The following is a 17,794-nucleotide window of genomic DNA, read 5'->3' on the forward strand; positions in this document are numbered from 1 at the left end:
ACAAAGAGATTTCATTTATAAAATGAATTTCATTCATAAATCTCATTAAATCTCATTAATAAATTCTCATTCGCAAAGTCTCTCATTCATAATTCATTATCTCATTTGGGACAAGGACTGAGCAAGTCTAGCTCTACTGCTAGTGATGGACAAATGAGGCAGGACCACAGCTAAGTACAACTTCGATATTGGCCATCACAGGTCAGGTAGAGCCCAGCGACTGTATGCTGCACCGCTGCAAAGGAGAGGGAGTTTCCACTCCAGCGTGACCAGATCCTTAACCACATATTATGTGAAAAGCTTTAAAATTGTCCAGAATGCTGCAGAAAGGTGCCTCTGTGCTAGCTCTCCTGATGTGTTTAGGGGGATAGGGAACTTCCTAATGCGTTTCCATGTACTGGACTCCACACAATGTTCAGCCTAGATTTTTTTCCCTCGAAACAAGAGACGGACCCCATCATGAATATGTTTTGTTTTTACCCCGTACACGATGGGGTTCATCATGGGAGGAAGAAGGAAACAGAAAGTGGCCAACAGGATGTGTACGTGAGGGGCGACTTGGTGGCCAAACATGTGAATTATTGAGGTTAAAACCACTGGAGTGTAAACCATTAAGATGGCGCAAAGGTTGGAAACACAAGTGCTGAAAGCCTTCAGCTGCTCTTCCTTGGAGGCCAGGCTTAACACAGTCCTAGGGATTTTGACATACGACAGGTTGATGAACATCATATCCACCCTCACAGTGAAGAGAGTTATGAAGATCCCATAGATGTTATTAAAACTGGTGTTGGCACAGGCCAGCTTCACAACTGCCATGTGCTTGCAGTAGCAATGGGAGATGACGTGGGACTGGCAGAAGGGCAGCCTCCTGAGGAGAAAGAGTACAGGTGAGATTATGAGAACAGCCCAGGTCAAAGATGCCAACCCGATCTTTGCTATCACTGAATTGGTCAGGATGGTGGCGTACCTAAGGGGATTGCAGATGCCCTCGTACCTGTCAAAGGCCATGGCCACCAGCACACAAGACTCCATGTAGTAGAATGAGTAAAGGAAAAGCATCTGCATGAGGCAGGCATTAAAGCTGATCTCCTTGGAATTAAACCAAAAGATGCTCAGTAATTTCAGCATGGTAGATGTGGATAGAACCAGGTCGATGAAGGGAGCATGGCGAGGAAATAGAACATGGGCTTGTAGAGAGAGGCCTCTGTCTTGATAACATTCAAGAGGGTGCAGTTCCCTAGAATGGCCACAGTGAACATTGAGCAGAAGGTGATGGAGACCCGGATGTGCCTGGCTTCCAGCCCCGGGATGCCACTCAGGAAGAACACTGACAGATCAGAGTTTGCGCTGTTGCCATCTGACATATTGTCTTGTCGTGGCATCTTTTGCAAATATTACAGCTACGTCTTTCCTTTCAATAAAACACAACACATGGAATGAACAGACCCTGTAAATTAAGTACACAGTAGGGCCAGTCACCACTGGGAGAAGGTGATGCCCCTCCCATTGAGTTAATCAGGTGCCTCTGCGTCTGTCAGGGATGAATCTGTCTTACACCTAAATTTTGTTGATCTGATGCAAAGCCCATTAATGTTTGTGGAAATAATTCCTTTGACTTTAGCAGGCTTTGGTTTGTGGCATTTTTTCCAAGCCTTTCCTTCAGAAGACCTGCTAATGGTTAAACTAGAGAGAGGACAGGAAAAGAGATGGAGTTTACAGCATTCCTTGAATCTCAACATATGCGGGTTATTTTGGGTCTGTGGGGCTGGGCGTTCCAAATGGGAAGTCCCCCTGCAGGAACCAGCTTGCCACCAGCCTCCTTCCCCTCTAGCCAATAGCTCAAATACTTCAAGTTAGCTGAACAGTATTGCTATCAATAATGCATTGCTGCAAGATCAACAGACACTACTGGGATGGACATGGTATAGGAACCTGAATAAACTGCATTAGAATTTCACTCTGTCTGGAAATCTAAGGGGGCATCCAGTGCTGATTCCAGCTTGTGTCATCAGCTCACAGCAACATGTGCCTCTCAAAAAGTGGTCAGCTGTGTTCTTCACAAGTTTCCAAATGATCTTAAAGATGTTGGCCAATATAGAGGTCATTGTCGGAGTCTACTCTTGACATAAGAAGAGCATATATAATAGTACTGAGATCTATATCAGAAAGAGACAGCGGCAAGTTGCTTGTTTAGCACAGACAGGACAGTGGAATTTTGGCTTTGGCTTCCTTTTTTGCAATGAAGTAAGAGAAACCCAAACTGTTCCATGAGGATTCTTGCATACCGTCATGTTAATTAGAGGAAGCTGTTATAAAAGGGAAATGAATCAAGGCCAAACTGTAATAATAAACATGAATGGTTCTCATTTGATATTAAGGTTTGTGGAAACATGAAGTTTGTCACAAAGACAGTTTGAGCATGTAGCTGAAAGCTAAGAGGCAGTTAGGAATGCTCTGACCGATAAGCGTGGGCAGCAAGGCGTGGGCGAAGTTTTCTCTGAAGCTAAATAAGATAAGTAAACTGCCAGACTGTCTCTTTCTATTAACTCAAGTTCTATTTTTCCATTTTAACTATGAGCTATGCGCATGCCTTCCATTGTAACCAAATACGGAAAGTTCCTTGTATACGTGACACTGTTTGTGCAAACTCACCGTTATTTCTTCTTTTTACGCATGCTTAATGCATTTTGCTGTATAACAATGACTTGGTAATAAGTCTCTATAAAAACCCTCACACGACGCAGGTCGGGGGCGCAGTTCAGCTAAAGCTGTTGCCCCAGCTAATTACCTTGTTAATAAAGGTCTTTTCCTTACCCATCCAAACAGAAGTGAAGACTGTGTTTTCTTAAACATGTTCCATTTATACTGCATGAGGAGTTAATACATAAATGTATTTAATTTACTATTAATCAATTGTTATAGAGTTCAGCAAATCAATAAGTCGCTTACAACCATGTATATCATCTTTTTCTCATGTGTGTCTGAGATATGCTTATAAGATCTATTAACCCTTTAAAAATTTTTAGCAATGGAGCTTTAACATCACCCATCTAGTCATGTTGTAATAACACTATTCATACAAACCCTTATATATTTCTTTGCAAAATCATTTACATTATTTAGAATGTCATTACAAGTCACAAGTAACCCCATTTGGCTACAAATGTATTAGGTACATCATGCAGTTCCCTGTCTGATGCACTTTAGTACCAGGAGCTGCACATTTTTTGTGCATATTCTGCCGTGAAGTACCTAGTATATCTGGTCACAACGCACATGCTTTCAGCCTAGAAATTCCTGGCATGTTAAGCTGCATGTAGCAAGAGGTACCTGGTACATTCAGCGGCACAGTCTGGGTATTCAGCCTGGACATATGTAGTCCATCGGGCAACATGCATGATGTCAGTGATGGGGAAAGTGAGACCAAGGGCACATCTACACTGTGAGCAGTGAGTTTCAGGGGACGTGGCCATCAGGGTACCACCTCATACTGGCTATGTAGATGATGTGGCTTGAGCTGGAGTTCCAGCCAACCAGCTTCAGAGCCTGAGCTACGTCTACACAACTATTCATAGCATGGTGCCCTGAAAAGCCCAGGGCTGGCTCTGCCAACCCGAGCTCTGAGACTAACTGCTGCTCACTGAGCAGATGTACCCAAAGAGCCTACGAGTCTGTTCCCACTCCCACTGAAGTCAAGGGGAGAGCTCCCCACTGACTTCTGGGGTAACTGAGCTGTTGTTTTTAGGTGACAAATATGAGGCACTATCCCAGACTGAGGTGTCAATAGAGGTTTTGGAAGAAATTGATAAATTAAATGGTAATAAATCACCAAGATTGGATGGGATTGACCCAGGAGTTCAACAGGAACTCAAACATTAAACTGCAGAACTATTAACTGTGGTACGTAACCTATCACTGAAATCAGCTTCGTTACCAGATGATTTGAGGATAGTTAATGTAATGCCAATTTTTTAAAAAGCTTCCAGAGGTGATGCTAGTACTTACAGGTCAGTAAGCCCAACCTCAGAACCAGGCAAATCCCTTGAATCTATAGTGAAGAAAAGAATTACCAGATACATAAATGAACACAATTTGTTGGAGAAGACTCAGCTTGGCTTTTGTAAAGGGAAATCATGCCCCACTAATCTACTAGAATTTTTCGAGGATGTCAAGAAACATGTGGACAAGGATGATCCATTGGATATAATATAATTGGACTTTCAGAAACACTTTGACAAGGTCCATCAACAAAGGCACTTAAGAAAAGCAAGCAATCATGGGATAAGAGGATAGGTCCTCTCAGGGGTCAGTAACTCCTTAAAAGACAGGAAACAAAGTGTAGAAATAAATTGTCAGTTTTCAGAATGGAGCTGGGCCCCCCAGGGATCTCTACTGGGACCAGTGCTTTTCAATATAAGTCATCTGGAAAAAGGGGTAAACAGTGAGATGGAAAAATTTGAAGACAAGAAAAAATTACTCAAGATGGTTAAGTCCAAAGCAGACTGCAAAGTTACAAAAAGACCAATGTTGACAAATGCAGAGAAAATCAGCATTGGTAAATGGAAAGGAATGCACATTGGAAAACATAATCCCAACTATATATATAAAATAATGGGGTCTAAATTAGCTGTTACCACTCAAGAAAGAGATCTTGGAGTATTGTGGATAATTCTCTGAAAACATCCACTCAATGTACAGATGCAGTCAAAAAAGCTAACAGAAAGTTGGGAATTATTAGGAAAGGGATAGACAATAAGGCAGAAAATATCATCATGCCACTGTATAAATCCATTCTTCGCCCACATCTTGATCACTGTGTGCAGATCTATCTGGTCGCCCCATCTCAAAAAAGATATATCTGAGAATTGGAAAAGGTACAGAGAAGGGCAACAAAAATTATTAAGGCTATAGAACAGCTTCTGTATGAGGAGAAATTAATAAGACTGGGACTGTTCAACATGGAAAAGAGATGACTAGGGGGGTGAGGAATGTCCATCCTATCCGGCCGGGTCACTGTGGCCCTTCCTTGGGTCCAGACTCCGGGGGAGGCCCCAGCGCCTTCCTAAATGGGGAACAGTTAGCTCTTGTGCCCGGGTCTTAGCCCTGGCCTTAGGGCAGTCCCGTGGTCTTTAGCCTTCCACCCCCCGTTGGGGTAAGGCATGTAGGCTGGTTGAGGCAAGCAAGCAATTTAGGGCCCTGACCCCTAGGCAGGGTGGGTAAATGAGTGGTCTGTGGTCCCAGCCTTCAGGCAGGGTGCACCAGCAGGTAGTCTGTTGCCCTGGCCCTTAGGCAGGGTGGGCAAACAAGCAGTTCAATGGTCCGGCCCTCAGGCAGGGTGGGTGGACAGTAGATCCGCTATCTATAGCGGTAGGGAGGAGTAGGCTCTCCCAGGGTTGCTAGGGAAGGGGGGAGGGGGACACAGGCCCACCCATCTCCACTGTGTCCCATCCCAGGGCCCTAGCAGTGGCTAAGGCGTTTGCCACTATGTCAGCAGGACTCCCGCCGCAACACGCCGAGGGGGTCCTTGTCCCGAACTCAGCCACTGTCTATGGCTGTCCTTGGGCCACTTCCTCCCCGTATCCCCAGGTACCTGTCTCGTCAGAGTCCTCGGGGTCGCTGGGGTATTCAATCCGTGGCAAGCCCGCCAGTCCCTCCTTGTCCACTGGTGGAAAGGCAGGGAGCTCCTCAGTGAGGGGCAGCTCCTGGGAGGCTTCGGCATCCGGCCTCAGGGGGCTCGGCTTCGGGCAGCTCCTCCGGGTCCCGTCCGGCCTCAGGGGGCTTGGCTTCAGGCAGCTCCTCCGGGTCTCGTCCGGCCTCAGGGGGCTTGGCTTCGGGCAGCTCCTCCAGGTCCCGTCCGGCCTCAGGGGTATCTTCCATCCAGTCACTGGGATCCGGGATCCCAGTCCAGTCAGTGAGGTATGGTAGCCTGGTCCAGCCAGGGCCCAGAGGCCCTGTTCAGTCTCTGGGTGCTGAGGTAGGATTGGGGGATGGTTGGAGTCTCCACTCTGGGAGGCAAGAGTCCCTGGTATCGGCTTGGCTCCACACTGGCCTTGGCCTCGGCCAGCAGTGCAGCACATCTGCCTCCAATGGCAGTCTCCTCCTTACTGAGCTCTGGGGCCTGTCTTTTAAACTGCCCCTTCCTGTAGGGACTCCGCCCCACTGTCGCTGATTGGACTGGCCGGGCGGTCCTATCACTGCCCGGCCTTTTGGTTGCCGTGCAGACTGGCCTTCTGGCCCAAATACAGCCCGGCCTTTATGTTGCCGGGCAGACTTGTCTGCGGGCACTGTTTCAGTCCAGCCGGGTCGCTGCGGCCCTTTCTTGAGTCCAGACTCCGGGGGAGGCCACAGCGCCTTCTTACAGGGGGGATATGATAGAGATTTATAAAATCAAGAACGAGGTGGAGAAAGGGAACAGGAAAGTGTTATTTATTCTCTCACATGACACAAGATTGGGTCACAGGCAAGCCGGATGGGCATATCAGGTGGGGTCCCCCAGAGATCTGTTGTGGGTCTGGTTCTGTTCGATATCTTCATGAATGATGTAGGTAATGGCATAGAGAGAACATTGAAAAAGTTTGTGGATGATACCAAGCTAGGAGGGGTTGCAAATGCTTTGGAGGATAGGATTAAAATTCAAAATTATCTGGACAAACTGAAGAAATGGTCTGCAGAAAATAGGATGAAATTCAATAAGGACAAATGCAAATGTACTCCATTTGGGAAGGAACAAATGGCTGCACACATAAAAAATGAGATGTGGCATCCCAGGAAGGAGCACTTTGGAAAGGGATCTGGGGGTTATAATGGATCACAAGCTAAATATGACTCAACTGTGTAACACTGTTGCAAAAAAAAAAAAAAAAAGGCAAACATCATTCTGGGTTCTATTAACAGGAGTTTTGTAAGCAAGACACAAGAAATAATTCTGCTCTACTCTGCGCTGATTAGGCCTCAGATGGAGTATTGTGTCCAGCTCTGGGTGCCACATTTCGGGGAAGATGTGGACAAACTAGAGAAAGTCCAGAGAAGAGCAACAAAAATGATTAAAGATCTAGAAAACATGACCTATGAGGGAAGATTGAAAAAATCGAGTTTGTTTAATCTGGAGAAGGCTGAGCGGGGACACGATAAAAGTTTTCAAGTACATACAAGGTTGTTACAAAGAGGAGGAAGGTAAATTGTTCTCATTAACCTCCAAAGCTAAGATAAGAAGCAATGGGATTAAATTGCAGCAAGGATGGTTTAGCTGGACATTAGGAAAAACTTCCTGTCGGGGAAGTTAAGCACTGAAATAAATTGCCAAGAGAGGTTGTAGAATCCCTGTCACTGGAGATGTTTAAGAGCAGGTTAGACAAACACTTGTCAGGGGTGGTCTAGAAAATACTTAATCCTGCCATGAGTGCAGGGGACTGGTGCAGGAGACTGGACTAGATGACCTCTCAAGGTCCCTTCCAGTCAGACATTTCTATGACTCTCTGATAAGAACTAGAGGTCACCTGTTGAAATTAACAGGCAGCAGGATTAAAACAAATGTAAGGCAGCACTTCTTCACACAATGCACAGTCAACCTGTAGAACTCATTGCCGGGGGATTTTGTGAAGGCCAAAAGTCTAAGTGGGTTCAAAAAAGAATTAAACAAGTTGGCGGAGGACAGGTCCATCAGTGGCTATTCACCAAGATGATCAGGGATGCAACTCTATGGTCTGGGTATCTTTTGCCTCTGACTGCCAGAATCTGGGACTGGGTGACAGGGGATGGATCACTAGATAATTGCCCTGTTCTGTACATTCCCTTTAAGCATCTGGCACTGGTCACTGTCAGAAAAGAGGACACTGAACTATATGGACCATCGGTCTCACCCAGTATGGCCATTCTAATGTAACATGTATGATACTTGTCAGAGGCCTCAAAACTAGTCAGTGTCACAGCTAAAATTCCGTTTCCAGGACTATGAAGCACGCCTTATGCCAAAACACTGCAGGACTGTGAAGTTATGCTTCTGCTACTTCCAGTATGGAGAAAAATAAAATGTCACACCAAGAAAGTCTGGCTTATGTGGAGTCTTCCTGAGGTCTTTTCTACACTTACCGTGGTGTGTAAGATACATGTAGCTACACACCGCAATGAAAAGCAGGCAACTAAATGGTAGACATGGGATCTGCTTGGGTGTGTAGAGAGCTATGTAGGGTGTATACCTTAAAGTTCTGGCATGCCTGTACTCTACTCGCCTAAGTAGCACCTCAACGTCTTCACTGCTTCTTATACCTGTACTATCTGGGCATGCAGGGCCTGCACTCCATCTACCACCATAAAGGTAGACATACCTCCATTTCCTGAAGCAAAGAGGGGAAAATAATAAAGATGCTGCAACCCAGATTTATCTAAGATTGTAGAAAAAAATTAGTTATTCCATTAACTGGGAAAAAATTGTGATAAAAAATATAGATTCATAGTTTTTAAAGCAAAAAGAGATTATGATCATTTAATCTGACCTTATGAATACTACATGCCACAGAATTTCATCAAGTGACTTCCGCAACAAAGCCCATAACTTCTCTTTGTGCTAGAAACCATCGTTGAGTAAGGCATCTCATCTTCATTTAAAGACTTCACATGATTGTAATCCAGCCACATCCCTAGATATGTTGTTCCAAGTGTTCCAAGTTGTTCCAAGACTGGGTGATCTCAGTCGCTTGCTGAACAACACTCATTTGAACAGCATGCAGCTGATTACAAAGTCACACATCTAGGACCCTAGAATGTAGATCCCACTTTCAGGACGGGGGATGATGTTTTAGAAACCACTGACTCAAAAAGGAATTTGAGGTCATGATGTGTAACCAACTGAACATGAGGTCCTGATGGTCGTGAAGAGAGCAAAAGCCATTCTGCAGTGTATAAGCCATGGACTACCGAACTAAAATAGAGAGGTGTCTGTCTGGGAGAGATCATTACTGGACACTGTTATTAGGGTCAGTGTCCACATTTCAAAAATCTTGTTGAGAAATTGAAAGGGTTTGGGGAAAAAACTACAAGAATTATTTCAGATCTGGAAAATATGTCTGATAGCCAGAGACTAAGAAAGCTCAGTCTATTTAGTTTATCCAAGAGAAGGTTAACGGTGACTTGATCACAGTCTTGAAGTTCAAAAATTGGAAGAGTCCAGAGATGGGAAGAGATTTCTGACTTCAGAAAATTCTTTAGTGTCGCACATAAAGGCAGAGTGAGATCCAATGGCTGGGAGCTGAGACTAGACAAATTCAGACGAAAAACAAGGTTTACATTCCTAGAACAAGTTTGCAAGTTTCACAGAAACGTCTCTCCTGCCAATAAAACATAAGATGGGGTGACTAGACACAAGTATAAATTATACACATGTGAGATGCCACACTCAATTCTGGATCACGGGTTGCAGCTTCCACTGGAAATTGATGCTAAAATCTGGACCTGAAAGAAAAGTTGATTGTGTGGTAAATAATGAGGAGCTCCACCCAGTTAGCTTATTGAAAAGAAAATTCATGAATCTCTGGATCCAGAGGTGTAAGTGCAAAGTGATAAAATATCAGCTATTGGAAGGCTCCTTTGTCTGGCAGACAATGGCATAACAGGTTCCAGCAGCTGGAAATTGAAGGACCTGTCCTCAACCTGCAAACAGTGCCTTTACACCCCTACTGGGTGCAATGCAGCATACAGGGGAAACTGAGACACATGCAGGACTGAAAAATATTGCAAAATACTCCAACTTCATCACAAGAAGACAGTGATCAACTGTTCTTCACGGTCACTGAAAGTAGGACAAAAAGTAATTGGCTTAATCTGCAGCAAGAGAGAGATTTAGGTTAGATATTGGGGAAAACTTTCTAACTCTGAGGATAGGTAAGTTCTCAAATAGGCTTCCAATGGAGGTTGTGGAATGCCTTTCACTGGAGCTTTATAAAAAGAGGTGGGACAAACACCTGTCACGGCTGATATAGATGTACCTGGTCCTGCTTAGGTCCACATGGAGACTGGACAAGATGACCTCTTGAGGACCCTTCCAGTCCTGCATTTCTATGACTCCTGAGGATAGTACTGGTTCTGAGGCTGGTAAGCCAGCAGCCAGCTCTTGGCTAGGCCATAGGCATTAGCTAAAAACTGACAAACCGATAGCTGGAAACCAAACCAGATCACCTGAATGTTGATTTTGTTCAAGGCAGGTATTCGTCTTATAAGTCTGTGTTTAGACTCTATGAAATGGCTGTAAATTGCTGCCTACATGAATCTCACTTCTAATGTCTGTATTCCACACTACAAGGTAATATATGCATCTTTTATAATGGTAAAAATGCCTGCTCTGAACTTGGGAACTCAGCTGGGAAGAGTGGTTCCCCGCGCCATCCAGGAGGACGATCAAAAATTACGTGGGCCATCATAAGACAAAAGCTTTGTTAATTGCCTCACCTATCCATGGAGAAGCACATACAGAAGGCCTCACCCCATTGGTTGCAGTTTTGGAATCAGGAAATCAAAATAGCTGACATGAAGATTTTTCACCTCTCCTGTTTGGACTCCTACAAGGGCTAGAGTTAAGAAACAAAAAGGCAGACAGCCCTATAGCAGACCTGGGTTAACCTCTAAAAAATATTCAGTTCTGATAGATTACTACATCTCTGTCACCTTTTGAATCATAGACAGAAACTCATTCGTGAGTATACATTTGCTTGCTTTGGCATTTGGCACAAGGAGATAGGAAAGGTGTCAAAATCAAGATACATTTGTTTCTATGTCTTAATACAAGCTAGGGAAGTACCCTCTCAGACCAGTGCCAGGAATGCTAGTGTCCAAAACAAAGATAAGGAAGGAATGGTACAAGTTAGAGATCTGGAAAGAAATTCAGAGGGTTCGATTTAAGTGACATGTAAAGAAATGTGTAAGTTGTAAAAGCATAGAAATAATACCAGCTCTAATGTGTAGCTGTGGGAGTACACCTTCTGTGTAATGTGCATGTAACATCGCTGACTGGAATGGCTTTTCAGAGACTTTTTCCTGTACCATATCAATAAACCTGACGCACACTGGCTATTTGGTTTTTTGAGTCTATTTTGTAACAAAATAATGAACCAAAGTGTGGTCAAGCCATTGACTGTACAAGTAATCAACAATTCCAGAGAGTTTGAACAACCACACACAGATATCACTGCAGAGCTGTTATGTCCCTCATCTTCCCTGGAAATCTTTTGATTTCTGGGACCCTCTGGGGCAGAATAAAGACAAATGGTCCTTCAGACTCCACGATCTAGCTCCAACATGGCTCCCCACACTGGCTGGGGCCCTTTCCCCATAATGCAAGTGGGGCATGAGTGGAGTTTAGAGCAGTGGTTCTTAACCTTTCCAAACTACTGTACCCCTGAAGCCTGAGTCCCACCCCCACGGGGCTGAGGCATGTAACTTCGTTTCATGGAGCCCCTGTGGCTCCAGGCAATTGCCTTTCTTGCCACCCCCCCCAGTACCAGCGACCCCTCTAAAACTGGCACAACCCCCAGGTTGAGAAACACTGGTTTAGAGGGATAAGGGGTCATTTTTCCCGCAAAATGTTTACATTGATAGCGGGGGGGGACCCAATTTAAAGGTTCAGACACAGTCAAAACAGCTTGAATCACGGCCTCCACCGGGCAGATTCCCCCCTTACCCTCAATGTCCCCTCCTGGAAAGTAGTGACCCAGCCTTTGAGGTCACTGCACTGGCTCAGCGCAGGGAGGAGGACCGGCAACACCTTCTGATCGAGCGTGAAGCGTCCCTGAGTCAACATGGAATCTACGCGTGAGAGTGGCGTGGCCCTGTCCTGAGCCCCTGGCCTCTGGGTGATTTCCAGCTAAGGTTTCAAAGGCTACCCTGCCTGTAGACCCCTGCGCATTAGCCGGCCTGTGGCCCTGGTTTAATTCCCCCACCCCTCAGGTCCCTGTGCAGGACCCAAACAAACACTGGGACAGGTTTCCAGCCCTATGGAGCAGTGGTGACCCCGCGGCAGGCCCAGATGTGCAAGTTTTGGTCAGATTTGGAATTTGCTCCTTTGTGTGGCCCCATTGGCATGGCTGGAGCTGCACCCCAAATATAGAAGTCAAGCTATGCCTGTGAATGGAGACCCTGATTCCTACACAAAGGGAAAGTAGTAGCAGCTGCAACCGTGTAATGTTGCTGCTTATTTTATACCCCAGAGCAGATGGCATGGCTGCAATGGGTGAGTGGGGCTGTCTAGAATGAGGTTTGGGTGGTTCTTCTAGATAAAGGAGGTCGTATATATGGAAGATGTAATTATCCATCGCTTTCCCAACCAATCTCCACTTGACTTCATATTCAAACTCAAGCAGAATCCTAAACATACAGATTGACGTCCTGCACAGTGTGCGTACAATTTTGCATCTGATCAACCGAGGTGTGTAAATCCCCTGGTGAACACATCATTTACACGGGGATTAGCACCCTTTTTAGTGGACATGTGCAATGTGGCCCACACTTCCATGCGCTCTGTTGAGGGTTTGGCCACACAGGAGGAAAGACATGGGTTAATCTACACTCATCACTTGCTGTGACTCCCTAGGCTCCAAAGCAAAAGTACCGTTATAATGACCCAAGTCTCTGAACTCCCATCAGGGGAGTAAACTCACCAAGGTGTCATTAGAAGGTATAAATACTCTCACCCAGCTGATCCCGGCTGAGTGCATAGTCATGCAGTTTGTGGATGACAGCAGCATTTGCTGAGGGTGAAGAAGACACAGAGTTGAGGTGAGCCGAGGTAGTTTTTATTCAGATTAATCAAGGATCTTTTTGAATATGAGACTTTTCAAACAAATGGAAAGCTTAGGGCCACACTAATGTAGAACTGGAATGATTCTGGATTTACACCTACATAAGTGAGAGCAGAGTGAGGTTGATCATTTAGAAGTGAACTATTTAATTCCATGAAATAACAAAAACAAATCTATGCCAAGAAACCCTTGAGTATTAAAAAAATCAGGGGTGCTAGAATTACACACCCAGCTTTAGTTCTCTCCTCTTTTATAAATGCATTGAGAGAGGCTCTTTTTTTTGTATCTGTGTTATCATAAGAGATTTCGGTCTGGAGGAATATATGTCTGGGGTCTCATACTGCCACTAGTGAATCTTTCTGTTGCTGATACAAGGCTTGGGGCTATTCAACAATCCTGTCAGTGATTTGGAAGAAAATCTGAAATGCATGCTGATAATATTTAGTCATGACACAGAGTTCGGCAGAGTGGCAAATAATGATTAGGACAGGGCAATCCTATTGAACCATCTCAATCGCTTGCTAAACTGGGCTCACTTGAACAACGTTCAAATTTCAGGACTATTTGGAAAGGCTGGACATGCAGAAGTCCATGGGACATGACAATTCAAAAAGCTTGTTGACAAAGTGAAAAGGGTTGGAAAAAGAGATTCAAGAATTATTACACTTCTGGAAAATGTGGCTGATAGCCAGAGACTAAAGAAGCTAAATCTATTTTGTTTATCCAAAAGAAGGTGAAAGGTGACTTGATCACGGTCTTTAAGTCCACATATGGGAAGATATTTCTAACTGTAGAAAGTTCTTTAATATCACAAAAAAGGCAGAATGAGGTGCAGTGACTGGAGCTGAGACTAAACAAATTCAGACTAAAAACAATGTGCCCATTCCTAGAACAAGGCAAACTAACATGTGGAATGACATATCTAGGGATGTGACTGGATTGCCATCACTTGAAGACTAGATGCCTTTCTCAGTGATACGGTATAGTTCAAAAAGAAGTTATGGGCTTAATGCAGAAATCACTTGGTGGAATTCTATGGCTTGTGGTGTTCGGAAGGCCAGATTAGATGATCATAATGGTCCTTTCTTGCCTTAAAATCTATGAATCTATATTTATTTGATCACAATATTTTCCCAGTTGATGAAATAACAAAATTTTTTCTACAGTCCTAGATAAATCTGTGTTGTAGCATCACGTACTATGTGGGATCAGTAGGTGTGCTTGAGCTATGGACTAAAGGGATAGGAGGCTGGTGGCAAGTTGGCTCTGGAGGGGGACTTGCCTTGGAAACATAAACCCCCAAAATTTGTTAAACTTCAGGGAATGCTGAAACCCCATCTCTTTTCCTGCCCTCTATTTAGTTTAACTATTAGCATGACTTTTAAAGGAAAAGCCTGGAGAAAGAAGTCCCAATCCAAGGCCTACTGAAGTCAATGGAATTATTTCCACAGACTTTCATGGGCATTGAATGAGATTGACATAAGTTAGATCTTAGACAGATTCACCCCTGAGATAAGCAGAGACTCCTGATAAACTCAACAGGAGGTGCATCCCCTTCTTCCAGCGTTGACTGGCCCCGACTATGTATCTAATTTACAGGATCTGTTCACTCCATGTGTTGTGTTTTATTGAAAGGAAAGACGTAGCTGTAAGATATGTAAAAGATGACAGGACAAGACAACCAGTCAGGTTCCAACAGCACAGACTCTGATCCATCAGCGTTCTTTCTGAGTGGCATCCCGGGGCTGGAAGCCATGCACCTCTGGATCTCCATCCCCTTCTGCTCTGTGTTTGCAGTGGCCCTTCTAGGAAACTGCACCATCTTGTATGTTATCAAGACAGAGCCCTCCCTCCACAAGCCCATGTACTATTTCCTTGCCATGCTGGCCATCATCGATCTGTTTTTATCTGCAACCACCATGCCGAAATCACTGAGCATCTTCTGGTTTAATTCCAGAGAGATCAGCTTTACTGCCTGCTTGGTACAGATGTTCTTCCTTCACTCGTTGTTAAGCATAGAGTCTGCTGTGCTACTTGCTATGGCCTTTGACAGGTACGTGGCTATTTGCAATCCCCTGAGGTATGCCACCATCCTGACCAATTCATTGATAGTGAAGATTGGGCTGGTGGCTTTGAGCCGGGCTGTTCTATTTGTGGTCCCTCTGCCCTTCCACCTCAGGAGGCTGCCCTTCTGCCAGTCCCACGTCATCTCCCATTGCTTCTGTGAGCACATGGCAGTGGTGAAGCTGGCCTGTGCCAATACCAGGTTCAGTAACATCTATGGGATCATCGTATCTCTCCTAATAGTGGGGGTGGATCTGATGTTCATCACCCTGTCGTATGTCAAGATCCTAAAGACTGTGTTAAGCCTGGCCTCCAAGGAAGAACAGCTGAAGGCTTTTGGCACTTGTGTTTCCCACCTTTGTGCCATCTTAATTTTTTACACCCCAGTGGTTCTCTCCTCAATAGTTCACAGGTTCGGCCACCAAGTCGCCCCTCACATACACATCCTACTGGCCAATTTCTACCTCCTCTTTCCTCCCATGATGAACCCCATCGTGTACGGGGTGAAAACCAAACAGATTCGCATCAGAGTGCATCTCCTGTTCCAAGGGAAAAGCTTTTAGGCTGTCATTGTGTGCAGAAAACCCAACATGTAGGTCCCCACCCCTCTAAACACATCAGCAGAGTGTGTGCAGATGTTCCTTTCTGCAGCATCTTGCATCCTGGATAGTTTTGGATCTAGACTAGCCTAGACTTGCTCACTCCTAGCACGTAGGGAGATGAAGTGATTTGCCTAAGGTCACCCAGCAATCCAGTGACTGAGCTAATAACTCATCCCAGGTCTCTGGCATCCCAGTCCAGTGCTCTGTCCACTAAGCCCTGCTGCCAACGTGGTAATGAGGTTATTTCCATTTTAATTTGATGATTTCATGGCTTGCAATGACTGTGACATGGTGTCTCTGTAGTAGCCAGTTCCCTACCCCATTCTCTGTCCATCCCACAGAACTTCAATACCATTCAGCACCTGAATTTTAGAAAAAATAGGTTTCGGCCCAATTGTTGTGAAGTCGGTGACCTGAGGAAGTATTCTGTCTACCTCGGCAGCTCGTCTCTTTCAGCAACAGAAATTGGGCCAATAAACCATGTTGACTCCCACAGTTTGTCACTCTAGGTCAGTGGGAGTCGGTCCTGTGATTGCAATGGGATCATGTAGGTGATGAGTATAAATTAGGAACACGTTTTATCACCATTCAGCAGAAGGGTCACAAACCTCTGTAAAAACTGTGACGCAAGTGCTCAGATGTGGCCAACTGCCACAATTTTTATGGGCTTCAGAGGGAGGTCACTTGTCCCCATCTGTCAGAATCAGGCCACATATTAGTGTAGGCTACACTAGACAGGCTTTGCTTGCATAACTGTACCAGCAGCACCTTCTAAATGAAATGCAGCTTACAGCAGCATATGGAGATCTTTTGTTGGTGTAGGTAAACCTCCACCCCAAATAATAGAAGTAATATTGTCAAAAGGACTCTTTTGCTAATATACTTGTGTCTACACGCTGGTTTTTTCTGGCACAGCTATGACTGTCAGGGGTGTGTATTTTTCACACACCTAGCTGGAATGGCTGTGCCAACAAAGGTTTGTGGTGTAGACCTGGCGTAAGCCATCCTGGTCTGGAGAATCAGTTCTTTTCAACTCTATGTGCAGATTAGGGGTATAGGGAGGAGAGAGAGGGAGAGTGTCTAATCTTCATATTTCAAATATTTGTATTTGTTCTTCTGTGTTCTTATGGGGCTTCCTTAATCCTCAGAGAGCCAGATGTTCAGAGCTAAAATAATGTGAGAAATCAGCTGTCTTTTATTTCCAGTAAAATATGGGCTCCTAAAATAATTTTTAGTTTATATGAGAGGTAAAAGCTAACAAGAAAAATGGCACAAGTCTCCAGAAGGAAGGGGGGAAGAACACTCATTAAATATTTGAACAAGCCGTGTCTCCAAACACTTCTAGTATCTAAGTGTATCAGAATGTGTGAAATCTAAATACACGTGCTTCCAGGCTCTCTGCCTAGCAGTCATATAAATGCTACTGTCTGTTATCTCCAGGGTTTTGCCTCACCTGAGAACTTGTACTTGCTTCCTTTATGAAAGGAACATTTAAGCTAATTAAATAAATTCTTTAGGAAACCTCAGAGCTCAACCAGTCACCGAGTGTCTATGTAATGCGCGTGGCTACGATGACATCTCTCTAGCAATGAAACGTCTATGATCTCCCTATCTGTTTAACACAGATCCTGGAATGTAGTTTAACAACTTCTACTTTACTTCTAAACATTTCTACTACTTTCTTTATATTATGTTTGAAAGACTGTTATAAATGTTCATATCTATTTGAAAGAAGTCTCTAATTGTAAATGTAATTATTAAAAAAATGTAGGTTACAAATGTACAATCTAGTTGGTCAAAAGGAAAATATGACAAAAATATTCATACAAGAAGAACTATACGTGACTAAAAATAGTGGATGGAGTCACATCCCTGAATTGTACTGAAATGGTTCTGAAGAGTTACTTTCCCACCAGGCTTTGCTTCTCTTTATTGTAAACTTCATTGACTCTGATAAAATCACTTGTAACTCGACGGTTGAAAAATACCCTTTTTTCCCCACTGACACCATCTTATCTCTAGTCGGGAACGTTTGTAGTGCAAGCATGAGGAAAGGTGAATTACGGTGAAGATGGCGTCTTCTTTTTTGAAAACAAAAAATGGAATTTTAGAACCTATAAGGGTATTTTATGAAACTTGGTAACAGCAGAACAACACAAAACTGCTCGGAATTTTTGTGTGGGCTAGGGCAGTGGATTGGAGCCACTCTTCTGAGAGGCCCCTGGCTTATTTGGTGCATTCAACACAGCCCTCTTCTCTGGACTTCTGAAATCCAAATCATAGACATCAGACGGAACAGTAATTAGATTACTGGGCCTCAGACAAAGTGCAGAGATGAAAATG

The 17,794-nt window shown here is 44.4% G+C and overlaps 1 protein-coding gene and 1 pseudogene across 1 annotated transcript; one reads left to right on the forward strand and one right to left on the reverse strand.

Annotated features, from left to right (window-relative positions):
- Positions 1-420: 420 nt before the first annotated feature.
- On the reverse strand, positions 421-1,364 carry LOC137152427 (olfactory receptor 52K1-like; annotated as a pseudogene).
- A 13,085-nt stretch (positions 1,365-14,449) lies between these two features.
- LOC137152437 (olfactory receptor 52K1-like) lies at positions 14,450-15,412 on the forward strand. The gene has a single exon (XM_067547020.1). The coding sequence runs from the start codon at positions 14,450-14,452 to the stop codon at positions 15,410-15,412; it is 963 nt and encodes a 320-aa protein (XP_067403121.1).
- Positions 15,413-17,794: the final 2,382 nt, after the last annotated feature.

The sequence above is a fragment of the Emydura macquarii genome, unplaced genomic scaffold, assembly GCF_026122565.2.
Source record: "Emydura macquarii macquarii isolate MOO-44397 ecotype Brisbane River unplaced genomic scaffold, CSIRO-AGI_Emac_v2 contig_1226, whole genome shotgun sequence".
Taxonomy (NCBI): domain Eukaryota; kingdom Metazoa; phylum Chordata; order Testudines; family Chelidae; genus Emydura; species Emydura macquarii.